This window comes from Nomascus leucogenys, chromosome 9, assembly GCF_006542625.1.
Source record: "Nomascus leucogenys isolate Asia chromosome 9, Asia_NLE_v1, whole genome shotgun sequence".
Lineage (NCBI taxonomy): Eukaryota > Metazoa > Chordata > Mammalia > Primates > Hylobatidae > Nomascus > Nomascus leucogenys.
Genome location: NC_044389.1, coordinates 103,054,067 through 103,081,864, shown reverse-complemented (window position 1 = coordinate 103,081,864; position 27,798 = coordinate 103,054,067). Strand labels below are relative to the sequence as shown.

At 40.6% G+C, this 27,798-nt stretch overlaps 2 protein-coding genes across 5 annotated transcripts in view; one reads left to right on the top strand and one right to left on the bottom strand.

Moving 5' to 3' along the window:
- Nucleotides 1-5,136, top strand: part of DCLRE1C (DNA cross-link repair 1C) — a 55,397-nt gene extending 50,261 nt beyond the window's left edge. The window contains exon 15 of the mRNA XM_030818404.1: nucleotides 5,032-5,136. Within this exon, the coding sequence (XP_030674264.1) occupies nucleotides 5,032-5,094 (63 nt within the window). The 3' untranslated portion in view covers nucleotides 5,095-5,136. The remainder of the gene's footprint in view (nucleotides 1-5,031) is intronic.
- On the bottom strand, nucleotides 47-24,912 carry SUV39H2 (suppressor of variegation 3-9 homolog 2). Of its 4 annotated transcripts, XM_003257639.1 has the most exons (6): nucleotides 24,758-24,912; nucleotides 22,067-22,212; nucleotides 6,864-7,535; nucleotides 4,662-4,808; nucleotides 3,093-3,222; nucleotides 47-1,948 (listed from the first exon to the last, which is right to left on the bottom strand). In XM_003257639.1, exons 1-6 carry the CDS (start codon nucleotides 24,786-24,788, stop codon nucleotides 1,842-1,844), a joined length of 1,233 nt encoding a protein of 410 aa, XP_003257687.1. In that variant the 5' UTR covers nucleotides 24,789-24,912; the 3' UTR covers nucleotides 47-1,841. The 4 variants fall into 4 exon arrangements, with proteins under 4 accessions (XP_003257687.1, XP_003257688.1, XP_003257690.1 ...); XM_003257640.2 differs by lacking the exon at nucleotides 22,067-22,212 and having other exon boundaries at nucleotides 24,758-24,897; XM_003257642.1 differs by lacking the exon at nucleotides 22,067-22,212 and having other exon boundaries at nucleotides 24,550-24,777.
- Nucleotides 24,913-27,798: the final 2,886 nt, after the last annotated feature.

The window sequence follows — 27,798 nt, the reverse complement described above, 5'->3', positions numbered from 1 at the left end:
AAAAAAAAAAAAAAATTTTTTTTGTTTCTGTGGTTTTTTTTTTTTTGAGACAGAGTCTTACTGTGTCACCCAGGCTGGAGTGCAGTGGTATGATCTTGGCTCACTGCAACCTCCGCCTCCTGGGTTCAAGTAATTCTCCTGCCTCAGCCTCCTGAGTAGCTGGGACTACAGGCGTGTGCCACCACGCCCGGCTAATTTTTGTATTTTCAGTAGAGACAGGGTTTCACCATGATGGCCAGGCTGGTCTTGAACTCCTGACCTCAGGTGATCCTCCTACCTCAGCCTCCCAAAGTGCTGGGATCGCAGGTGTGAGCCACCACACACGCCTGGCCCCCATTCTGCAATTTTGGTTAACAGACTCTGAGGGTCCAAACATGTAAACAATTTATCCTATATATTATGAAAAAGTGAAGTTGTCATAGCAATATAATGAATAAAGTCTAGCTTCTCCCAAGAAAGAGCTAAAGATTAAGAAGTGCTGCATTCTTGAAGTTGGTTCAATTTTACCCAAGCTTATTTTAGGTAATCAAAGCCTGGAGCAATGAGCTTAGGTAAAAATTAGGAATACTGAAAGCTAGATTTGCTGCATTTATCATTTTCGACAACACAATTAGAAATCTCAGAATCAGACATGAAAGCATAGTTTTTCCTGATTGAGATTCGATACTATGTTGGAACCCTCCCACCCCCTTGAAAACTAATATATTCTATTTTAGTCTTCGTAGGTTGACTAATAAAAAGGTCTAATAATTCAGGCACACACTTTGGCCAAGTTTAGCTTTATCACATCTAAAAAAAATTTATGTATAAAACAAGTATCAGTTCAAAAATATAGATTACTTTTTAAGAAGAACCTGCAGGAAATATAAAAATAATTAAATCTGGTGGAAAGGAACTGTTACATCTGCCTGAAATTGAGAGGCTGTAATGTTAATGTACATTACAGTATCATTAGGTACAGCTGCTCTCCAAGCAGCTTGTTTTACTGTTTAGACCACAGGTACTCGACACAGATTTCCAATTCATGTCACTAAGAGGCGCCCTTAAAGTGCTCCATTCCCCTTGCTTGGTACTCCAAAAAACCGTCCTGGTCCCATTATCCTGTCCTTTCAAAGAAGCATAATGGCCAGCCATTCTGGACTTCTAGAGAGAGCTCTTCGGAGATTTTTCTTCTAGATTAAAAAGTCTTTTAAGAATTACAGGTTCAGACATACACTCATCACAACAGTCTAGATTGCTTCAAAATATGAAATGGAGCTGAAATTAATTTTTACATTTAATTTTATACCTTAAATTTGTCATTGAGATGCCAATGTTTTAATGAAAAAGTAGAAAACAGTATAAAATTCAGTATCACCTATTTGTCTCAAATACAAGTACAGTGAGTATTAAACAGGAATGACAACAGAGTAGCAAAAACAGAACTGTAGTGTAGATTTGCCCAAATTAACTGTTTCTCCGAATCTGAGGTGTATGGCAAGTTGCATGTTTGATCTCTCAGCAATTGTTAATTAGATTATCAGCTTAACACTTTCAAACACTACGGGAGGCATTTCTCTGTTCACATAGACTTAAGTACACATATACTAAGCTGTAAATAGTCTGCCTTCCATTAGTTTGGTCTCTAAGCACTATAAATATGTCGACTTCAAATCAGTCTATGATACCCAGTGACCCTCTCTTCAGAGGCATCGGTAATACATTTGGCAAATGTCTTGAAACATGAATTGTAAATTAACATAGGTAGAACCTTGATAATAAGAGTCCCAAATATGTATTTTTAAAAATGTTAACATTAGGAAAAAAAAATTATAATCCTCAGCTCTATTTCCTGAAAAAGTTCAGTTGAGGTAACCTCTGCAAGTCACAGCTCCACATTTACATACTGTTCTGACCCTCTTTTTGGCTGGGCTGTGGTCAATAGAATCTGAAGAGACATCTCCAGAACCTGAAGACACAGAAAAAGAAATACAGGAGAAAAAGAGTTAAGACAATTTAGAATAAATTTCAAATTTTCTATTATATTAGTTTTATTATTAGTGTTAGAGGGTACTTACATGGTCAAGACCCTTAGAGTAAGTTAACTCCCAAGGAAATGTAGTTAGTTTCCTTTGAAATATTTACAAATAAATGTTAATATTCAGAGTCAAATCATAATGAATTGTCTTGAAAGGATAGTGTGGGTTAATTAATAGGTAAAGTTTATGTTATTAGCCCATATTTGCGAGAAAGGATTTCTGAAATGATGAAACTTACTGGGAATATCTAATACATATTCATTTCACACCGTATATAAAAGCACAGTATGTAAGAGGTTAAGCAATGACAATATGTAAAGGCCATCATTCTTAAAGGAAAGAAAACATTTATATTGTCACAATAAAGCAAATAGAATTAAATGTTCTTTTTAAAAGCCAGGTTCAAGTAGGAATAGAATAAATTTGTATGTGATTTAAATCATATTTTCAATCTTTTGAATATACATCTCTCAGTAAAAATTCAAAAATGTAGGCTTATAGTTTTTTTTCTCCAGACAGGGTCTCTGTTGTCCAGGCTGGAGTGCAGTGGTGCTATTCACAGCTCAACTGTAGCCTCAACCTCCCTGTTTCAAGCCATCCTCCCACCTCAGCCTCCCGAGTAGCTGTGACTACAGGCACACGCCACCACGCCCGGCTAGTTTTTTCATATTTTGTAGAGACAGGGTTTCACCATGTTGCCCAGGCTGGTCTTGAATTCCTGGGCTCAAGGCCAAAGTGCTGGGATTACAGGCAGGAGCCACCATGCTTAGCCCACAATTAAAAAAAAAAAAAAAAATGCAAGTAGTACAGTATTAAGATGCTATAATAAATAAGTTTCCAAAACAGAAGTTCTGAAAATACACGATGTAGAACCATTCCTCAGGTGAAGCTCAGGCAGACCTGGGTTCTAGTATTAGCTGTTGGATTAGCTTTGGATCTTAGGATGACAAACTTGGTGACTCAACTTTTCATCTTTAATATTAGTTTGGTTCAGATATCTAAGGTCTCTTCCTAGTCTGATTTGATTCTTCATATTGAAACTGACACCAATGAAACTATACTTGAAAAGCATACCTTTCATTTGATAATCAAAAGTCAGCTCTTCTCCAGCATTTATGGTTCTTGTGGAAAACAATGCTATTCGGGGAAGACGAGTATCGAGGTTATCAATGAAAACATTGAACACCTGAAGATTTGGGTCACACTAAAAAGGAACATTAGAACCCATTTAAGTACAAATGGTGTGAACAAGCCCTTCTATATGCCATATAAAATGTTTACTTTCCTAGAGATTTAGTTTAAGTTCCACTGGAAATTAAGTTGCTTATTGCTTAGAGGTCTTAAAAGATTGTTCTTCCTTATAAAAACTTCAGACAAGTATAAAATAGAGAAAATAAGAAATCCCTATGTATCCACTATACAGCTTCAACAATTAGTAACATGCCTGCCAATCTTATTCATCTAGTCCCAACTTTTTTTTTTTCCTGGAGAATTTCAATGCAAATCCCAGATAACATTATTATTTCACCGGTAACTATTTCAGTAAGGCATATAAAGAACTAGAATAACTGTGTTTTAAAAAATCAAATCTGCACTACAGAAGTCAAATTTTACACTGCATGGAGTTTCACCACTTTAACTTTTGGTCCAAACTCTTCAATGTTTTGAGAATACTACAGTAACTTACGGAATATGCAAGAAAAAAGATGTAGTGAGTCATACTAAGGAATCAAAACTGTTTAATGGTCCTGGATAGAATATCTCTATTTTGAGAGTATCTCGAATTTATCATTAAGAAAAAAATTCTTCAATGTTTAATCAACAAACAAGGGACCAGAAGGTCTCTGCTAATCATACACCAATTTCTTACTATGAAATCCATCAAAAGTTTAACATGGTCTACTTCCTTTATATGTTCAGCTATATAACTTTGTGACACACACTGTCCTTATTATCCACAAAATGTAGATAATGTCAGCCTAACAAGCCTAATGTTTTACTATCCACTTGGTACTTAGTAGGTAACCCAAAATTATTAACTTCCCTAATTTTTGGAAATTATTTATAGAGTCCAGAATTCTGCAGTTAAGTTCCAGCTGTATTCTAAGAGCTTTCAGACATTAAAAGGAAGATTACTAATTTATAATTTAGAAAAATAGCCCTACATAAATACTCTACAAATCTTTAAATTTTATAAAAAGTTAACGTTTACATTTTAAGAAAATACATTTACTTTCAGTTGTACATCCTAAAATTTAGTGGTGTTAACTTCTATTAAGACACAGTTCTGTGTAATTCTTGGACATTTTACCTCAATTGCTCTGCTCATTGTAATATGAAAATAATACCTACCGTACAAAGTTACTAGAAAGTTTAAATGAAGTAATGTATGTAAAAGACTCTTGTAAAATACATGCTATTAATATTTGGTAGGCACCTCAATGTTTAATTTTCCTAATACAGCAATAATACCATAACTTAAGCAATAATACCATAACTTAACAGAAGCTGCCCTCATTATAAAATACACATTTTGGAAATGTTAAAAGGATATGTAGTTTAAAGGGAATTATTCTTTAGCTATGGAAACTAGTACTAGGTTGAATTGTTAGTCGTGTCTAAAATTTACGTATGTCTTCTTACGCTGTGATTCACAAAATGAGACACATTGCCGTATCGAGCCGCATCCACTGTGAATTCATCAGATTCATAGTCCAGATCAAAGAGATACGTGATTCCCTTGTTGTCATAGAACTGTCCCCGTCTTTCAGCTTCTTCACTTGTGATTACCTAAACAGAAAAAACTATATTATGTCGCTACTGAACTAAAGAAGCATTCATCTACATATTTACTAATATGCGAATACCTACAAACATTTAAAAAGTAAGAAATTCAAGTGTCATCAAAGCAAACATTCACACAAACTAAGACTCAGATGCAAAGAGATGGGACAATGAGGGGAAGAAAAATGATAATGCAAAAGATTGATGACTTTTTTTTTTTTTAAAACAGGGTCTCGCTCTGTCACTCAGGCTAGAATGCGGTGGTGCCATCATGACTCCTTGCATCCTTTAACTCCTGGGATCAAGTGATCTTCCTGCCTCAGCCTCCTGAATAGCTGGATCACAGGTGCATACCGCCACACCCAGCTAATGATTTAGTTTTTGTAGAGATGTGGGGTCTCACTATGTTGCCCACACTGGTTTGGAACTCCTGGGCTCAAGTGAGCCTCCAGCCTTGACCTCCCCAAGTGCTGGGATTAACTGTACCTGGTTGATTTATGACTTTTTAAACAGGATTTGAGCAGTAAATTGAAACACTGCATTACTTTCATTATAATTAGGATGTTCAAAAAGCTATACAACTATAGCTCTCTACAGGACACTACTGAATGTTAAGGACTAAATCTGCAAGTATATGCTCTAAATATGATCCAGGCACATTTTTCCTGTAACTTACATATATGCGGTTACAAATGGAAAATTGTTAAAAATACAGGGGAGAAGCTATGTTAACTTTGGAATGGAAGGTTTTGTTTTTGTATAATACGTTATTTTCATGCAATTCTGTAAGTCTAAGATTGTCATCTACAGTTCTGCTCTTAAGAACACAGTTTTATGACACGCTCAGCATAAGAAACCAAAAGTGTCTAAAGTACTTTATGTTACCAACCAAATTTGGCTGCTGCACTCATTAAGAATGCAACTTAAAAAATTTTGGTTAACAAAAAGAATAATTTGATTATACAAGATCTTGTGTACTGAATAATTTATAATAATCTACCACCGTCTAAAAGTATAAGAAAACAGACACCTAATTTAGTTTCAGAATTCTAGATGAATACAGACAATTATAGGTGACCCAATTCCAACTAAAAAATCCAGAGTTGACAACTCCAGATATGTAGCCATGCTCGTGTCTTTCTAGTCACAGCTCAACCTATCCTTCAGTTTGAAGCAGTGTGATGCCATGGTGAAGACTACTGATTTTAGAGCTTTGAATCTTGGTTCTTATTACTATGTGACCTGTGTGACCTTGGGCAAGGTGCTCACTTTCTCTATAATAATGGACATAACAGTACTACATCTCCAAAAAAAAAAAAAACAAAACAAAAAAAAACCAACAACAACAACAACAACAAAAAATAGTACTACCTCACTGAGTTTTGGAGAGGATTAGCGAATTAATACATCAAGTGCTTAGAATAGTATGTGACACATGGCAAATACTTTTTACATTTATATATATATATATACACACACACACACACATATATGATTTGTATACAAATACATTTGCTAGTATTTGTATGGTAGTTTTGAGAATCGTCTTCACAGTTCAAAAGTAAGTTACAGATGCACAGAGCCTAATTTTCTTATGGATGCAATAAATGCTTGTGTATATTTTACAATACTCAAATATAGTGTCTTTCATGTTGATCCAAAATAGAGTTCTGCCAACTACATTTAATCATATTTGGCCAAATAGATGAAGTAAATTAAAACTTTCAAGTTTCAAAGAGCATGTGTTACATCTGAGTTTCCTCTTAGGACTTCTGGGTAAAAATAGTTGTCATATTTTAAATTTTACAAATGCTAGGTTTGACTAATAGGAATGTGTCTTTGTTGAAAGATGACTATATCGATTTAACATGTATTTTTTGTTCATATAAAAGTTTTTTATTTCTAAATATGCCAGTGAACTCTCCTAAATCTGAATTTCTACATATCTGCAAATGAAAATATCAAAATGTACCAAGTATCTGTTAAAGAGATAAAAAGGTAATTTTCCAAAAGTATAAACCTTACATGCCCATCATTTACTATGTGGCAAATTAAACATACCTCTCCAACATATTCCATGACAAAACGCATTCTTTTAATCTTCACAAGGGTCTTTACACCCCAGCCACGTCCATTGCTAGTTCGAAAGATGCAAAGCGAATACTGTGTGCCTTTTTGTACAATCCTATTGGGACAATCAGGTCCACATTGACACCTTGAGTTGCATTCATAGATGGGAGTACCAGGTGGGATTTTAATTTGTTGGTTTTTATTATAAGCCAAAAGAACTCCAGCTTCAGCAGGACAACATTTTTGAAAGAAGCAATCTGTGCATGAACAACCAAAGGTAGCTTCATTGACTAAGCTGATTCCAGGAGCTGGTTTGTATTCGTTAATGTAATAGAAGTCTGAAGGTGGGCCCTCTAAATCAACAGTATTTTCAACAAATATCATTCCTTTATGATTCTTCCTTCTGTTGAGTTCATCTTGCCATCTCTGCAGAGCTATCCTTTGTTTAGCCTTCTTCACAATGTACTCAGCAATGGCAGGTTTCAAAGTTTTGTTATTGTCTTTTGGAGTTATTGCTTTGCCTTTCTTTACCTGAGATAAATAATTATGCTTGTCATTAGAGAATTGCTGAAGCAGTAACGGGCACTTCAGATTTTGCAAAGGTTCCCAAGTATTTGTAGAATCTGGCCATCCTTTCCATTTTACAAGATAATATTCCATATCCTTAAAATACAAAAGAAAAAATGCAAATCAGATGGCTATTTCCCAGTTTTACCAAAAATAATTAAAAATCTTAAAGAGTTAAGGTATCCATTACCATTTTTCTTACTAACAGTTCAGAACATGTAGTCACAGGTTCCTAACACATGAAGTATAAATCATACAAATGAAACTATTTTTCCTTATATTACATAAAATATGGAATTAAGATGTGGCATAACATGTTTGATAAGAGGCTAAAGAGTTTTACCTGGAAAAAGACAAAGGTACTGAAACTGATGACTATGTTACTCAATGGTGATTTAGGTTAAACCCAGATGTATTTATTTTGATCATGGAAATAGATGGTCCCAAAGCTAACTCTTTATGACCTAGGTTAGTGGCTTACTTGGCCAGCAATAGATTCAGGCATTCTTAACATCCATAACTTAATATCATACACCAGACACGAGGGAACTCATTTCTCAACATCATGGGCACACATTCTCTAGATGTTCTAGAGATGAACTGTCCAATACAGTTATTACTAGCCACATATAGCTACTAAAAACTTGAAATGTGGCCAATCTGAATTGAGATATGCTTAAAATATAATACACACTGAGGCTGGGCATGGTGGCTCATGCCTGTAATCCCAGCACTTTGGGAGGCCAAGGTGGGTGGATCGCTTGAGCCCAGGAGTTGGAGACCAGCCTGGGCAACATGGGAAAACTCCATCTTTACTAAAAACACAAAAATTAGCTGGGTGTGGTGGTGCACGCCTGTAATCCCAGTACTGGGGAGGCTGAGGCATGAGAATTGCTTGAACCTGGGAGGCAGAGGTTGCAGTAAGCCGAGATTGCACCACTGCACTCCAGCCTGGGCGACAGAGTGCAAGACTCAGTCTCAAACAAACAAAACAAACAAAAAAACAAAAAAAAAACCACACTGAATTTTGAAGACTTTGTATTATACAAAAAAAAGGACATTAAGTATCTCTAACTTTAAAAAAATCTTGATTACAGGTTGAAATAATACTTTGGATATATTGGATCAAATATATTCTTGAAAGCAATTTCAGCTGTTTCTTTTTACTTTGTTCAATGTGATTAGTAGATGTTGAATGGCATCTGCAGCTTGCATTACATTTCTATTGGACAGCTCTCTTCTAGAGAATGCTGATTTTATTTAGACTCACCCATGACTGGATTAGGTAGCAGGCACTCAAGCCACCTAAGAGCAACTATTCTAATTTATCCCTCAGACTGTTGTTGGTCATGATGCCTTGGCAACAAGGCACCATGGTATCTTGTCTTTTCACTCCAGTGACTATGTTTTCCTCCCTTAAAATAAGGCAATGCCACGTTTAAGTTTCTTTTTAAAAAGGCAGTTCAGGCTGGGCGCGGTGGCTCACGCCTGTAATCCCAGCACTTTGGGAGGCAGAGGTGGGTGAATCACTTGGGGCCAGGAGTTCAAGACCAGCCTGGCCAACATGGCAAAACCCTGTCTACTAAAAATACAAAAAATTAGCCAGGTGTGGTGGCAGGCACCTGTAATCCCAGCTACTTGGGAGGCTGCGGCAGGAGAATCGCCTGAACCCAGGAGGAGGAGGTTGCAGTGAGCCAAGACTGTGCCACTGCACTCCAGCCTGGGCAAAAGAGCGAGACTCCAGGTCAAAAAAAAAAAAAAAAAAAAAAAGTAAAAAATAAAAGATAAAAAACACAGTTAAGTGTGTCTAACAAATTTTGAAGTAAAGTCTCAGTAATTTTTTTTTCTTCTGAAATATATAGCCACATGCCCAAGGGGTAACATTAGATCATAAAATGTCTTCTAAAATAAAAAGGTGATTAAACTGCATTGGACAGTTACATTATCATTTTAAGTCATAGATACTGAAAAATCTTGTTAATTGAAATAACTGCTTTTCCCTGAAAATTTTAAGAAAGTTTTTATTATAAAGTACAGATGTCCATGACAGTTGTTTTAACAGTCATAATGCATTAATGACAAAAGGTCTAAGCCATATGATTGATATCTGCCATGTTGCTGAGGCACAAATTGGGCTGAGGGACACCATGAGGCAGCTGTGCGGGAACCAGGCACCCACCCAGGAGTGGGCTTATTTTATCCCCACTATCTGCATCTTAATGTTTTGTTTCATTATATTCTATTCAACAAGCAGTAATCCTTGTGAATTAAAAACTTTGCTTTCTTTTGAAAATTGGTTAAAAGTTTTCTTCTCTTAAAAAATGTGATTACATGGTGTGCAGATATGCACAAAAACTGTAATTCTGTGGAAATATATATTGCGGTTCCAGGAAAAAAAAAAAAAGCCTAGATGTACATTTTAGTGTTTGTCAAATTGAGCCCCACTAAGGCCTAAGGATTTCTTCCTCCTTTCAGGTGACTGCTACAATTCAGGACTGCTGTTAGTGGGTATCTGTTCACACTCTAGCAGATATGAGATCCAATTGGCAGCATCTAACTTTTCTACTCCCCTTAACTCTAAACATTTTAAATTTTTCAGATGTTAGAATAAAGCAATGCAACCCTGGTCCTCTTTTTCTTTTTTTTGGCTACAGTTTTTCCTACCATAGCCCTGGGTTATGCCAAATGTTCCCAGCAAACAATCAAAGAAATAGAAATGGTGGCTTTAAGTCAATGGTTAAATCATCCAGGAACACTAAAAACATCTGCCACTGAAGTTATTTCCAAAATAATTAATTGTATTTAATCTTAGATGAATCACTTGCATTTTAAATGACCAAGTTTTGTAATGCTAATCACATTGGTACCTACTTGAATTTATGAACAAGAAATAGGCTTATAAAACATGAATGCTTATAGCAGACTAGTATAGAAATATTAGTAAGATTTTGTTTCAACTTGGTAGTCTTGACTTTTATAAGCATATTTTATTTTTAAAATCCAAAAAAGATTTTTCCACTTTGACAAATAATTTTACACAGAAAACCACTTTAAGAAACAAATTCAATAAGCTAAAATGCCAAATAAAGGCCAAAAAGTTCATAAGCTTATTATATCAACATCTTACTCTGATATGTAATCAACTCTTGATTACCTATAGAAATGGAATCCCAGTGGCAAAAATGATCCATAAATCACTCCTAGGTAATTTGGAATACATCATATGAATTTTTTCTTAAAGACATTTCCCGGCCGAGGCAGGTGAATCATGAGGTCAGGAGTTCGAGAACAGCCTGGCCAACATGGTGAAATCCCATCTCTACTAAAAATACAAAAAATTAGCTGGGCATGGTGGTGGGTGGGCACCTGTAATCCCAGCTACTCGGGAGGCTGAGGCAGAATTGCTTGAATCTGGGAGGCGGAGGTTGCAGTGAGCTGAGATCAAGCCACTGCACTCCAGCCCAGTTCGAATGACAGTGCGAGACCCCGTCTCCAAAAAAAAAAAGACATTTCCCCCAACTATCTTAGGTGTCAGTTAAAGTCATTCAAATATTTTAGGATCTATAATAAGTATATGAACGTTTGGTCACTAGGGAGTATGGGGAAATATATTACTAGCCTTTAGGAGTAAAACCTCATAGGGAAAAGGCAGCAGTAATGTGAAATAAGTAGCAACCTAAGGCATTATCACCAGAATATAGAGGGAAATCAATACAGCTCAGACAATGAGAAAAAGGAAGACAGAAAGCAGTACACACTACACTCTGAAGGAGAGCAGTGATTAAGTAGGGAACATGGCAGGATGAAAAACATGGGCAAAAGCTGGGAGCTAAGATTGGCATGAAGTATCCAAAAAATAGCGAAGAGATGGATCTGTCTAGCTTTAAGGTTCGGAATGTTGAAACAAGCTAAAACTTGTAATAGTAAGGCAAGAACAAATTTTAGACAACCATAACACTTACTTGGCTGAGACACTTGAATTTTATTGTAGCCCAGTGGTTCTTAAAGTTCTCAGAAACCATGGTGCCTCTGGGGGAGCTTCATGAAGTACATTTAACACCATCTTGTTAGTTAAGGAGCAATTTTACAAATCTACTAATTGCCAAACCCACGGACTCTTCAGCCCTCCTCTTATTTGACCTCTGTAAGGCGGCAGCCACCCCCTAACCATTTCTCAGACTTCCTTCTTGCTCCTCTGTATTTTCCTTGCTGAGACTGCTTCCCCTGCCCATCACTTACACGATGGAGACACTCAGGACCCTGTCTGGCATCCCTTTTCAGATGAACATGTTTATCCCTTTGGAGAATCTGATGAAAGCGTTGGACCTTTCTCTAACAAAAACCACATATAAAACATTTTGGGTAATTTCAGGATATTTAGATTCTGGGTTTAGAGAATTCCTACTATAAATGGTTTCTTTGGACAACCTCATCACCCCACAGTTTTAACTAATAATTATATGCTGATGACTCTCCAAGTTTTATCTGCAGCCCAATATATCCAACAGCCTACCGGATGCCTCTTAAAGCAACCTATCCACATGGAACTCACCACTGTCCTTCCACATCAGATTATTTCTTTATTCCTTATCATGGTGAATCTTACCTGTCCACCTACTCACACAAGCCAGAAACCAGGTTATCTCAATTCCTTCTTCTCAATCCAATCATCACCAAGTTTCTTTAGAGATGGACTTCTTCCTGTCCATCTCTAGTTCTATAGGGTTAGTCACTTCAGGCCCTCAATTCTTGCCTGCATTCTTAAACATTAATCTTCCAACTGGTTTCCCTACTCCAGACTTACAGCTTCAATCACTCTATCCTTCTTTACTATGGAGTTTTTTTGTAAAAACAAAAAACCCACAGAACCAGTTATCCTGTTGTTATTTTGCTTAAAACCTGTTAATGGTTTCCACCCTGCCTAGGGAACAAAGTTCAAAGTTCCTCTTTTCAGAAAGCAAGCCACTCTGGAACTGTTCCCTGATGCCTCTCTGGCTCCATCTTCCATCATGGCCCCATTCACCCAACACACACTAGCCACAATGAACAACTTGCCAGGCCTTTTGATGCCCCTGCTGCTTTGTTCACAAAGTTCTCCCTAATTAGGAGGGCCTTTCCCACTGGTCCAATGAATGCTCCTCTCATCTTTTAAAACAGCGTAAATATCACCTCTTCTATGAAGTCTTTCCTGTCTCTCATACCCAAGAAGAACTGATCACCACCAACTCCTTTTTGTTCCAATTTCCAATTTAAACTCTTAAGTTATTTGTGGGAAGGGATGGAATCTTATTCTTTATAGCCCCCAAATGAGCACAACTGCCCACCGTACCTTAGGCTGTGACTGTTTCTGAACGTATAACAAAAAAATGGGAGTACCAAAAGGTATGTAATATAGAAATCACAACAATAACTGTATGAATTCTTAAAGGAAATACAAGCTGATAAACTTGGAGGTAGCAATTCATGGCTTCTCAATATTTGTCACCTGCTGTCTATAGCCAACGAGTGGCAGCAAACACCAAAACTTTAAAAGAAACATATGGGAAGACAAAGAACAAAAAAAATTTGTCTTTCCACTAGCTAATTTTTTCTGCCAATTTTGAAATAATCATCATATTCAATATCAGTGTTAAAATAACCTGGATCTGGCTGGGCACAGTGGCTCACTCTGGGAGGCTGAGGCAGGAGGATTGCTTGAGCCCAGGAGTTGGAGACCAGCCTGGACAATATAGTGAGACCTTGTCTGTACAAATTAGCAGCATGTGGTGGCACATGCCTGGAGGCTGCTCAGGAGGCTGCTCAGGAGGCTGAGAGATGGGAGGATCGCTTGAGCCTGGGATGTCAAGGCTGCAGTGAACCAAGACCAGGCTACTGCACTCCAGCTTGGGCAACAGAGTGAGACCGTCTCTAAATAAATAACTGGAATTTGATTATGAAAACACCAGTGGTTCCATGGGAGCATAGTCTGAGAACTATTACAGTCAATGGAAAATCACTGAATTTTCATGCCAGTAAGAGTAGGAATTGTGATAACTGGGTTAGAGACCCAGAATTGAAAAAAGTGAGCCACATGACATTGTTAAAGTATTTTCTTAGAGCTCTGTTTTCCTGATCTCTCAAATACTGGTTGTAGTATAATGATTTCTATGTTACTCTAGTTCTTAACCACTCTAGGTTCAGTCAGTGTTTTAGCAATATCACTCCATTGTCAGATGTGGACTATTGTTAATTTGTGCCACGCCGTATAGAGGTGGTTCTCGAAACACAAAAGTACCTGTATACTTCAAGAAACCAAAGCTATAGGCAATATTTATTGCTCAGCTTACTAAGCTATGTGCATGTCCATCAATGTGTACAGAGGATCTTGTTCTTAACTGAACTATCTTAAATACCCATAGTTTTGTCAGAAATTATTCTGTATGAAGGGGTGATGCAGCAACAATAATGCTGCAGAAAAATCACCTTGCATTGAGATTCAATACTACTACAATTAACACCCTTTAAGTTCAACTTGACCCTTGACATGAATTCATAGTAGTAACAACCCTTTTTCCTCCCCCCACAGAATTTTTTCCATTTCTCAAGTTGGCTATTTCAGACCTCTTCCACTTTGCTCAAGGTTCCCACCCCTACCTCCTGTGTTATTTTCAGTGATGTATGACCTTTGTTACGAATGCAAAGAGAAAATGGAAACCACCAGGCATTAACCGCCTTAACTTCCAGCCTTCCATGGTCATGGAGCTAGAGAGAAGGTGGATGCAGACATGAAAAGAGAGACGCACTTCCTCGGTCAATTCTTCTTGTCTCTTCAGTATCTCTCTCTGCTGGTTCTCACTGGCATTTAAACAGGCTCAATTTTTAAAAAGCAAAATAAAACTAAACCTCCTCTGAGATATAAACCCTTGTATATGTAGGGAATTTCTAAAAGACATATTAAGTTGCTAAGAGTGAGAGACTGAAACTAGGTCACAGGGTAAATGTATCTGACTTTTTATAACATTCACTTTTTAAAACTACATGCATAATACCTCCTCAAAATTAAAAAAAAATTACTATCACAATGGTCTTTTCAAAAAAACTGGAAAAAAATTATAAACACCCTTATACCCATGTAGCCCTCTCGTTTTCTTGAAAGCTAGGATTCATGGAAGAATTGTCCATACTACTTGACTCTTACTTTCTTACCTCCGGTTAATTTTTTTTTTTTTTGAGACGGAGTTTCACTCTTGTTGCCCAGGCTGGAGTGCAATGGCACGATCTCAGGTCACTGCAACCTCCGCCTCCCGGATTCAAGCGATTCTCCTGCCTCAGCCTCGCGAGTAGCTGGGCTTACAGCTAATTTTGTATTTTTAGTAGAGACAGGGTTTCTCCATGTTGGTCAGGCTGATTCAAACACCCGACCTCAGGTGATCCACCCGCCTCAGCCTCCCAAAGTGCAGGGATTACAGGCGTGAGCCACTGCACCCGGCCTGGTTCATTCTTTAATTCATTCCTTTGGCTCTTCTCAGAGATGCTCTAAGGGCATCAGTGACCCTCCATTACTAAATCCAGTGGATTCTTTCCAGTTCTCTGACCTACTGTTTAATACTCTCCTGCTGACATCATCTTTTCCTCTGGTTCCCATGATTTACTCTTCCCATTTTCTTTCTTTTTTTTTTTTTTGAGACCGAGTCTCACTCTGTCACCAGGTTGGAGTGCAGTGACACGAACTTGGCTCACTGCAACCTCCGCCTCCTGGGTTCAAGTGATTCTCATGCCTCAGCTTCCGGAGCAGCTAGAATTACAGGCAAGCGCCACCACACCAAGCTAATTTTTATATTTTTAGTAGAGATGGGGTTTCACCATGTTGGCCAGGATGGTCTCAATCTCCTGAACTCATGATCCGCCCGCCTCGGCCTCCCAAAGTGCTGGGATTACAGGCATGAGCCACTGCGCCTGGCCAACTCTTCCCATTTTCTGACTACCTCTCTTGCCAGTGTGTCTCACACTCTGACAGTCCTTCCTATGAGTGTCCCCACCTACTCCTCAGGGCTCATCCTCAGTCCTTGTTTTCTGCTCACATTTGCTTTGCTTGGGCTACTGCAATCGCCTCTTGCCACCCTCAACCCATTCAGGGCACAACAGCCAGAGTCATGTTTTCAACACATACATCTCAGCACGCCGCTCCCCTGCTTAAAACTACTAAATGGTTCTCTACGCCCTTAAGAGGAAGTCCAAAATCCTTTCCTCGGCCTACGAGGAGCTGCACACTCTGGGGCCTGCCCATCCCGCCAGCCTCACATGCTCCCTCCTACTTGCTCTGTTCCACTCACACCCTCTATTCCTTGAAGGCCCTCTTTCTACTCCTTGAAGTCAGGCTGTTTTCTGCCTCGAAATCCCTCCCACGTATCCCTTTCTTCCTTTAGTACTAAGTTGAAACATCAGCTCCTCAGGGATACCTGCCCAGTCTCTCCAGGATAAGTGAGATCTTTCTGTCACATCAACACTTACGTCAACTACAGTAAGTACTTTGTCCAACTGTATTTAAGGTATTTCTACCCTCACTGAACGATAAACTCCATAGTATCAGGGACTGTACCCTCACATCACTCATTGCTCAGATTCCCAATTCCTAGTGCAGGACATGGTAGGTGGCCAGTAAATATTGGCTGAGTTCATGAACAGGAAACTGCATTCACTCCCAAGGCTTCCCTCTCTATCTTTTTGCCAATTACTTTAGGATCTATGTTTCTAGTTAGATCTCACTATTGATTTGAGCCCCACTTCCAGTTGGTTTAAGTTCCACTTAAAATATCTTCAAGAAAGTACATTTTGAAAGTACTCAAGAAAGTTCAGTACATTTTAAGTAAAACTTAAAACCACTGGAAATGGGTCCCCAAACCCAATCTAGTTCCTACTCCTGTATTCCTGGTGAACAGTAATACTGTCTACACCACTGCCCAAGTCAGAAACTTGTATTTTCCTAGACCTGGCACCCTCACTACCAGACCCCCACCAAACCCTGTGACCACAAACCACAGACATACATTTTACATCCTTATTTTTTTTTTTAAAAACAGAAGAACCGCGCACCTACTTTTCCTTACCATCGTTAATACTTTAGTCCAAGCACCATTGTTTCTAGCCTGGTTACTATGACAGCTGTTCAGAACATGCAGCCATGCACGTGTTATTCCTTTCCCTATCAATCCCCTTTTTTGCAGAGAGAAAATTCTCTCAATTACAAACCTGATGTGTCACTCTCTTTAGAACCTGCCAACTAACTCCCCATTGCCTTAGGATGGCTGAAGAATCCTTCACTCACCTCTCATTCTTTCCCACGTCCATCTCCTACCACCTCATTCTCCAGACAGAAGCCCTAGTCAATTACAATGCTCACCTTTTCAGGCTCCATTTGGACATCACTTCTGGGAAGCTTTCTGTGACCTATCCAAGGTGCAGCACCTCCCACAGATCTTCTAACGATGTTTGCCACAGCACTTTTTATACATCTACACTGCAATGGGCTATTTATTTGTCAAACTTTCTCACTAGGCTGTGAGTTCTTTATAGTGAGGGAGTTTCTTATTAATCTTTCTATTTCCAGTGCCTAACACAGTGCCTGGCACACAGAAGAAACTCAAATATTTGTTGAGTAAGTATACGAGAAAAAGAAACAGGAGATACGAGTCAACTATCATCTAAGCATGAAGCTAGGAAGGCCTAGTCTAATACTGAATGTAGGCCCTAGAAACATGACCGAAGCAAAAGACAACTCAATTCAATGACCACGGACCAAACACCCGTTCTGTACCGGGACTACAATGAGACATAGTCCTGGCCCTCAAATGGTGGATGATTTAGCAGGGAAGATCTCATACAAACAAGACCATAAAGTGCGACAAGTTCTAGAGTAATGGCAAGAATGGTGCTTTGTAAATCCTGAACATAAATCAACTAATTTTGCTGGAGGTGAGGAAGGGCAAGTGGTTCTACAATAGCTGGTGACTTTTGCACTGAACTGTGCAGGCTGTGTAGGATTTTGCGATCCAGGGAAGAGAAACGGTAGTATTCTGAAGAGGGAAATGGATGAGGAAAGGGGACACAAAAGTGCATGATATGTTCAAGGCATTAGAATGTAAGCTGTGTCTGTTCTTCAGCTATGTTTCCAATGCTTAGAAAAGTGCCTAGCTCATAACAGGTGCTCAGTACATCTTAGCTAAATGAAATGATCTATAAATATTTCAATTTCAGAAAATAGGATATATGACAAGAGATGAGGCTGGAAAGGCGGCGGGTGGCCAGATGATAAAGAACCTTGGTCCTATGCTAATGTGTCTCAGATGAGACTGGTAAATAGGGAACCATGAAAAGGTCTAAAGCAAGGCTTGAATGCAATCAGGGCTAGGTTTAAGAAACAACTATAATGGCGTGGTGGACTATGGTACTGAGACAGCATCTTTCATGAGCTAAGTGAAGGTGGACACATAAGAAAAGGACAAGGTCATAAGATCCTTCACCTACTCTGAATTTGTAAAAGAGAAAGAGAAGAAAAAAGGCAGAGGTATGCTGAAGTAATGCTGGCTTAAGAGATTCAATATCTGTGCCAGGCAGAAGAAATGGGGGATGTATGTGGGGTACTGAGGACATAAGCGAGCAAAGGAAGGTCACTTATTCTGAAGCAAGAAAAGGGATGAACTGATGAGAAAGACTAAGGAGAAACTAAACACCAAAAATGATCTGAAACTGAACTACAACACTCAGGATTCCATACAAGAATCTTGGTAGCCCCCTTAATGTAAGCACAGATCCGTAAGTAACTAATTCTCTCTGTGAACGCACAGCAGGAATGAACAGGAAACGACAGAGAGACGCAGATAACATAATATGATAACCCATTAGATTTAGAGAGTAAAAAGAAACGAAGAATTAAAGATATATGCAATCATGAGGTTAGGTGTGAGAATTATGTTTCTGTTAACCAAGACAGGGAACACTAGTGCAAAATTCAGGTATGAAGGAGGAAAATAGGTGCAGTTTTGAATGTGAACTTGGATACCTGTAGGGTATCCGGTTCGCAATGAAGCCCAGAAAGGGCTCAAGGCCTCAGAAAGATTGAATGATGAGCCAAACACATACAAGTAGAAAGCACTGGGAAAGAGGCTGCCTATAGAGCAACTACAAGGTGAGAAGAGGGCCAAGAACAAGGCCTTGAAGACTATCAACATTTCAGAGGAGGGATAAGAGATAGTAAAGAAGGTTCAGAAAGAACAGTAAGAAAAACAGGTGGAAAAGAAGTAGGAATACAGGTAACAATAATCACAGTAAGCGCTCATACAGTATAATTACCACGCTGGCCCTTGTTCCACGCATTCTATCTATATTAACTCATTTAATGCTAGTAACACCCTGTGAGAATAGTACAATAACGATCCTTGTTTCAAAGATGAAGAAACTGAAAGACAGAAAGGCTAAGTAACTTGCTGAAGATCACACAACTTATAAATAAGAGGCAAATGTTAAACCTAGGCAATCTCTCCATAGACGAGAATTTCAAAGAGGAAAAGGCAGCCAACAGTGTTATAAATGGGGAAAAGCTGAATAAGATGCAAGGTCTTCAAATCTGACAACTAAAAGGTCACTGAGGGGCACAAGTCAGAATAAGGTGGGTTAAAAAGCTAATTGGAAGTGGAAAGACAACTCACAGAATGGGAAAAAATTTTTGCAAATCACATACTAATAAGGGATTTGTATCCAGACTATATGAAGAATGATTACAAGAATAAACAGACAATCCAATTTTTTAAATGCACAAAGGATCTGAATAGACATTTCTCCAAAGATATACAAATGACCAATAGGCACAGGAGATGCTCAGTATCATTAGTCAGAGAAATACAAATCAAAACCACAATGGGATACCACTTCAAACCCACTAGGACAACTATCATCAAAAAGTCAGATAACATCATGTTTTGGCCAGGATGTGAAGAACTGAAACTCATACACTGCTGGTGGAATGTAAAATGCAGTGCTTTGGAAAAGAGTCTGGCAGTTCCTCAAACAGTTAAACACAGTCACCATATGACCCAGCAATTCCACTCCTTGGTATATAACCAAGAACCATAAAAACTTATGTCCACACAGAACCCTGTAGGCGAATGTTCATAACAGCATTATTTATAATAGTCCCAAAATGGAAACAACTCAAATGTCCATGAAGTGATGAATAAGTTAAATGTGATATATCCATACAATGAAATATTATTTGGCAATAAGAAGGAATGAAGCATTGATATATTTTACAACATGAATGAATCTTGAAAACATGCTGAGTGAAAGGGGCCAATCACAAAGGACCACATATGGTATGATTCCTTTTATATGAAATGTCCAAAAAGGCAAATGGACAGACAGATGTAGTGGCTGCCCTAGGGCTTGAGGTAGAAAGGTAACTGAGGAAGTCTGGGGGTAATGGGTGGTAGCTAAGGGGTTTAGTGTTTCTTTTTGGGATAATGAAAAGTGTTCTAAAACTGACTCCTAAAGTATACTAGAAAATTTGTGGGGTTTTTTTTTTTTTTTTTGAGACTGAGTCTCGCTGTGTCGCCCAGGCTGGAGTGCAGAGGGGTGATCTCAACTCACTGCAACCTCCACCTCTGGAGTTCAAGCAATTCTCCTGCCTCAGCCTCCCGAGTAGCTGGGATTACAGAAGCCCGCCACCATGCCTGGCTAATTTTTGTATTTTTAGTAGAGACAGGGTTTCACTATGTTGGCCAGGCTGGTCTCAAACTCCTGACCTTGAGTGATCTGCCCACCTTGGCGGCCCAAAGTGCTAGGATTACAGGCGTGAGCCACCGTGCCCGGTTTACAAAATCTGAATTGTACACTTTAAATACGTGAGTTGTATGATAGCATGTGAATTGTATCTCCACAAAGCTGTTAAAAAAATTAATGGGACATGCAGTAGTAGAAAAAGACAGAAAATACTTGCATGAGTGGAGAGGCAAGGCCAAAGATCTTTGAAGGTTAGGGAAGATCTGAATATGTTTACTGACTGAGATATATCAGTAAAAAAACAAAGCTTGATATAAACAAGACATCAGAGAAGAAAAAAAGTCCAGCAGGGCGCAGCGGCTCACGCCTGTAATCCCAGCACTTTGGGAGGCCAAGGCGGGCAGATCATGAGGTCAGGAGTTTGAGACCAGCCTGGCCAACATGGTGAAACCCCATCTCTACTAAAAAATACAAAAATTAGCTGGGCATGGTGGCGGGCACCTGTGGTCCCAGCTACTCAGGAGGCTGAGACAGGAGAATCGCTGGAACCCAGGAGGTGGAGGTTGCAGTGAGCCGAGATCGCACCACTGCATTCCAGCCTGGGCAACAAGAGTGAGACTCTGGGCCTTTAAAAAAAAAAAAAAAAAAGTCCTAGAGGGGGTAGATAGGAAGAAAAAGGAAAAATGGTGACACCTCTGGAAGTAAGAATAAGCGTGAACAGCTGGTGGTGAAGGTAACCTGAGAGTTTACACATGAAGGATCCTATTTTTCATTGAGGTAGGAGGTCTTCAGCAGAAAATGAGAAATGGGTAGAGTAAGAAACCCAGAAAAGTAATACAAGTTGGAAAACCTGCTGACAAGAATGGGAAAAGCAAGGAAGATAAAAAGCTTGTCAGGTAGAACTGAGCAGTGTGAGAACAGACATAAGTTATAATGGGGCTGATATGCATGATTGTATAATATTCTCAGCTGGATTGGTCAGTCCATAGCTTGTAAACCGAGATGGCAGATGATTGGGGCTGTTTCAGGGGCTGAAGGATGCTGAGAGTGCAGGTGAAATGCATGGGCATAAGACCCCACTGAGCAGGGAAGGCAGTGATACTAAAAAACTTGAAAGAATGGGATTTAGTGACTGATTCAATATGGAAGATGAAGGAGGAAAATAAAGACTTAAACAGGATTCCCGATTCACTTTTCTGATAGATTTGGTAGATTAATGACCAAAACAGTTCTTGGAAAGAGAAGTAGGCTACAGACAGATGAATTACTCAAAAATACAAAGTTTAGATCAAAAAATCTTTTGAGAACAACTCTGCCGTTTTTTAAGAGCAATAAAGGAAGGCTTAGAGAAGTGAAACGAGTTTGCTTAAGTCCTAAGGTACTAAACAAAAGCTGGAAACGACTTTGCAATCCAGGCCATTATATTATAACCTAGAACCTGACTAAATCTGAAGTTTGACAAGATGGCAGGAAATGCAAATGGTGATGTTCTTGAGAGTCAGTAATACTAAAATTGGTTTGAAACGGTAGGTTCATTTCAGGTGATAGTGGGGAAATACGATCCAGGAACAAAACGAAAGACAATTGGAGATCAAACATTTGCTCTGGTTACCCACACGGAGATAATCAAGAGTTGGATGTAGAGTGATACGAGCACCTGAAAATATTCTACTGCAAGAACACTTTATGCTTCAAAATCCTCTCAATGCTATTTGGCAACACAGATGATAGGACATATAAATTTATCATTCCTTAGAATTTTAAACATTAAGAAGAGCTTTTCTTACTTTTAAGGTTCTTTTTATGTTACAGAAATATGAAATACTGATTAGGTCTGATTAGGTCTCTTGTAAGGGGCTAGATATTTGCCTTACCTTTACTACCTTGTAGTCACACAAGTATTCCACCTCATAATTGTTTAGATTCCTTTTGGTGATTCCAATCGATTTACATGTGAGCTTTTCTTTTCTACATAATTCCTGAAGAGTATCAAGTGAAACTAGGCAAGGCACACACCAAGCTACAATAAGAAAATAGAATTCTTTACTAATGAAATAGCTATTCAATTAAAACAAAAGAGAAACTTAAAACCTCTATTCCCCACCTTTCAACTGGCAATTTTAGACTAAAAATTCCTATGACAAGAAACCAGTTACATGTCTTCAAGAAAAAGTTAAACATTAAGGAACTATTTTGTTAAATTGGTGTTCTTGGATTTTCTCATGGATTTCTATTCCACTATGTTTAACTGACATCAGTTAATTTCCATTAAGTCACCTGAAAATGTTTCATGTCTGTAAGCTTTAAGATTGTATACAGATGCAGGTCAACAGAGGTAATGTTTTTTACTTTCATTGTATTCTACATAATCACTATTTTAATAAAATGTAAATCTCTGGGACACTTATTCTTAAAAACATATCTAAAATATACTTTAAAACAATCTTATAATTTGTGAACACGTAACTTTCATTTTTTTTAACTGGACAAAACGAACTGAAATCTAATTAAAATATATTTCTACGGTTACAAACTCATTATATGTTACTTTTCTCTTTGAAATGTTGCATGAAGCTTTAATTCCACTTATTATTTTACCCATACTGCAATATATTATCACCAAGCTGAATAAACTCCAGTTATTAAAAAAATGGAGAGAATATCGATATTTTGTAATACTTATGGACTGTATTGTTTTTAAAGCCAAACTTTTACAACGGTGTTCAATTTACATAAGCCATGTACTAAACTCAAAGAAAATTAGACATGCTCATCATCAACCCTCCAGAAGCCAGAAACTAATTGTGCTGCAGAAGATTTGACCCTCAAATTTCTGTAAGCAGCATGTTACCACACTGAATTTAAAGTGTAAATTAACACATTTAGGAAAATGGAACAAACTTGGTGTTAGGGCTAGTGTCATGGTAAGCACTAGACAGGATCAAAAGTCCTCTGCCCTACCCATCGCTCGGTCGCCGAGCTATGTGACTTTAGTGAGGTCTCAATCTTTCTGGCTGTCAGATTCACTGGAAAAAAATGGAGAAAACTGGTGTTACCAAACAAAATCTATCAGTAAACTCAAGCTTTACTTGGTAGCTCTCCAAGGTAGTTGTGATCACCTTTTGTGTTTTGAGGTAATTGCAGGGAAGGGAGAACACTTGTTAGCGGCAATAACTTTTCCGGCACCCTTCCCTCATCCTCCCCACCTCACACAGAGACTTCATTGTCAGAAACCCTTAAGCATAACTTCTACCATCTCACTGGCTGCAAACGACTCCATCCTAAAGCAGTAAAGACAAAGGTATTTTCCCCCAGAAAATGTGGAGGAAGAGAGGCTGATTGCTTTGTAGTGGTCGTTTAGGGGTAGGACAGTGATGGGAGAGAAATGACCCCGTAAGTCCCTTCCATCTACAAAAACTAGGGGACGTTTTGTGTTAAGTTGACCTCATTAAGGGGATCATGTATAAAGGAGGTTCCTCTTGAGTATCTACCCAAGGTGTGTTTGTGTGCTTTTCCTAAACATTTTTATCTAGTTGAGGATTCAAAACACAACCCGCAAAGGAAATGCTCTTTGAGAATTAAAAAAAAAAAGTGAACATGAAAAACTGCAAACACGTGGTTAAAAAAAAAGACAATCTCTCGACAGTCTCCAGTAATGCAGAAAAAGATTTCACTGACAAAATTAAATAGTTCATGACCACCACAAACATCTTCCGCTAGTTCACAGTAACCCCTGACGTTCTCCAAGAAGAAAAATTCAGGGATAATGAGGTCATAATCACAGCGGAGAGGAGGCGAGCTTGAAAACACCTTTACATTCCGGAACGCACGGAAAAGTTCCAGGCTCTCAAAGCGTGCGCGACACCAAACACCCCGACGCCCACACCCACGCGCGCTCGGTGCCCAGTTCCCCGGTGCCCAATTCCCCAGCGTCCACAGAAATAACACCAACCTCCCGGTGGGTGAAAGAGTTACCGTAAGCCAGAGGCTGCAACCTCAAATACCCACTTTCTGGGCGATTCTCCAACGAGGCATTCAACCTCCTAGCGTGTCCGCCTTGGGGGTGATTCCTCGCTTATCCCCTTTCTTAGCACACAGGTGCCCCGATTTCCTCTCCCCGTCTGATATTAAGGTCATGTTCACGCCGGCGGGCGTCGCTTCCCGCCTCCCACTTCAAAGGCCCGGGCGCACGCCTCACGCCGCGCTCGAACCACCACAAAGGAGCCAGTCGCAGCCCGGCCCCAGGGACCGGCCTCGACGCCCGAAGCCACCACGGGAGACGCGGAGGGGGCCGGGACGAGCGGGCGGAGAGGCCACGCTCCGCAGCCGAAGGGCCCCAGGCTAGCACAGTGCCCACCTCCGCGGCGGGAGCCGGCCGGGCAGGGAGGCGGGTCAGCGGCCTGGGGGAGGGTAGGCGTCCTCAGCGTGCGTCCCAGAGTTGGGGTCGCGGCGGGCGGGGAACCGCCACGTCGCCGTCTGGCTGGCCCGCGGGACGGCCCCGCCGCCCGGGCCTTGGGAGCTTGCCTGGGAACAGGGAAGGCGAGGGGGCCGCGCACCAGCCTCACCTCCTCGCGCCTCGGCCCCGACCGCCGCCATCTTGTGGAGCTTTCATTCAAACTGGCGCGGTCTGACGGGATAGCTCAGCTGGCCCGACGCCCCGCCCCTGGCCGGCCCGCGCGGGACTTGGGGGCCGGGGCTTGGGGGGGTATGGAACCCGCACGGCGTCCTGACGTCACTGGCGGCCGACACCCCCCCCCCCCGCCCCAACCGCAGCGGCGCCAGCGCGCCTGCGCTCCAAGGCCAGGCGCTGCCCCAAGCGCGAGGAGCCGGGGCGGGGGGGGCCGGGGGCGAGCGCGCGTGCTCCCGGATCCTCGGCAGTGTCCGGCGCCCCTTCCCTTCGCCAGGCCCGTTTGGCGCCTTCACTCGAGAAGACGTCGGCCAGGCCTTCCCGCACTGCGCTTTGGAGACGTCTTACTTCGGCAGCACGCGCACACTGAGAGATCCGACACGGGCAGCGGGGACCTAGGGCGCCGGGGACGATGCCTGTCGGGTCCGGCTCCGCAGCCACCGCAGCGCCGCGGGCCATGGTTAGGCTCCTCCCCGACACCGCTCCCTCTAGAGCTCCGGGCCTCGGAAGCGGCTGCACGTGGGCATGGCTGGAGAGGTTCCGCTGTCTTGGGGCAGTCGCCGGGATTCCGAGTGGTTGGTGTGGGGTGTGGCCTGTGCTGTCCAGCTCCCAGCTGATCCTAATGTGCTGCACAGCGGAAACCGCCGGTCCGTATCAGTGCTTCTCACTTAAAGGGGCTTACGCATCCTCGGGGGTGGGGGAACTGTACTTGGAATTTTTTAAGAGATGAGGTCTCACTCTGTCACCCAGGCTGGAGTGCAGTGGCGCGACTACGGCTCACTGCAGTCTCGACCTCCTGGGCTCAACTTTAATGTAAATTGGGATTGGGTAGGTCTGTAAGGGGACCCGAGCTCCCCTCCCATGTTGTTGACAAGCCCCTGAGCTCGGCCTGCTGGCGGGTGGGGGCCAGGAGGAGGAGGACACGTTGGTAAGGAGGCTGCAGGCCAACTCCAGGGGCTTCCCACCTGGTCTCCACCCCCCTCCCCCCACCCATTCTTGACGCTGCATCCATATGATTGTTCTAAACAACCTAAAGCAGAAATCTTAGAGCAAATAACGAAAACTGGCAGCCATTTGATATCTCTTAAGGACTTAAAAAAATTCATGTAAAAAATTACATAAGCGTTTCAAAGCAGTTTGTATAAATTTGAAATACTGGAAATAAACGCAGACCATGAAAGGAATAGTTAATTATTTGATTCCATTATGAAATACTGTCTAGCCATCTTAAAAAGGTGTTCATGAAGTTTCAGTATTGAGCAAAACCAAAACAAATCCCCCTGAAATATAGTTTTAACCATGGAAGAAAAATATGTATAGGAAAATAACGAAATAACAGCCTTTTCGGAGTGATTTTCTTTTTAACTTCTCGTTTTAAAATATTTAATCATTTTCTACGATGGGAAACACCACCTCCTCACACACACTCACGCTCCCAGACTTTATTTAGATACAAATGGCATCATAATACGAATACTGTTCTGCAGTACGTGTGTGTTTTAATGCAACTGCATTTCTCAGACATGTTTCTAAGATTTGAGTCCTTAGTAAATTTTTTATTCCTTATCTCATTACCTTGAGATAAGGAATACAAGGCCCTGTCCAGCCCTATCACCTGGAAGAGCATCCAGGCCATTTAAGGCTTAGTCTATCTAGGATTATGCCTTCAGACTTGGATACAGCCTCCCGTCCTAACCGGCCCCTATATTCATCGCCTCTCCTGTATGTTTTCAGAGCCCACCAAGGAGCGGCCATCGCTACTCACTGGCCGCTCTTGAATCCTTTTTGGCTCCTTTTCCTCAGTCCAACCTGGGTTCCTCAGGGAAGGGACTGTAGCCCTGGGACTGCATTTCTTTTCCGCCCTCTCCCTATGTGACTGCCCCAATTCCCATGGATTTAAATAGCATCTTGACACACAAGATGCCTCACTTTTTGTCTCCGGCCCTGGCCTCTGCCTGAATTCCAGGCTAGAATATCCACAGTGCCTAATGGACATATGCCCTTAGGTGTTGCACAAACATCTCAAATTGAACATATCCAGAAAAATACATTTCTGAACTTCCCACCATTCAGAATAAAACTCAAACCTCCAGATGGCCTACAGGGCCTCCAGTGATGGGAATCCTGTCTCTAACCTCACTTTGTGCCACTCTCCCCTTTAGTCATTATTTTCCAGGCCTTTCCCCGGCCCCACTCACCCAGGAATCTTTTACTGTGCATCTCCTATGTGTCAGGCAACTGATAGGTGCTGGGAATATAGCAGTGGATGAGAAAGAAAAAAGACCCAATCCTCATGGAGCTGACTTCCTAGCGACAGGAGCAGCGAATAAAGCAAATCACTGAAGGCAGCTGTAAATTACTTTCCGGTTCAGAGGACAGGCTCCTTCCCCTCCTCACATGGCTACCTTCAGATCACTTGGGTCTCTCAGCTTAAACGCCACCTATTGACAGAGGCCTCGCATGTTACCTCATTGTTTAGCCCTACTTTGCATCCTTAAAAAGCACTCATCAAAATTTGCAATTATCTTGTCGGGTTTTTGTTCTTTGGTCTTGATTAGTTTCAGTAAAAACTTACTTATATAATGAATGTATCGCACTATTTTGTAAATCCAGTGTTTCCTTTGTTTCGTGTCTTAAATCCCATCCATTCCAGCGCATAGATGAGGCCCTGTCTGTTCAACATTCATCACCGTGTTTACTATCTAGAGCAGCAATTCTCAAAGTATGGTAATTGGGACCCCAAGACCCTTCACAGGGTTCATGAGCACAAAACTATTTTCAGACCAACATGTTCTCTGCCTTCCTTCGCTCATGAGTACACAGTGGAATTTTCTAGAGGTTACACAATTTGAATATTGCAACACATCGAACGAAGGAGCAGGTACCAGAACATGGCTATCTCCTATTAAGCCGGACATTAAAGAGCTTTGAAAAAACACAAAATACTGCTTTTGGCTAGGCAGAATGGCTCGCACGTAT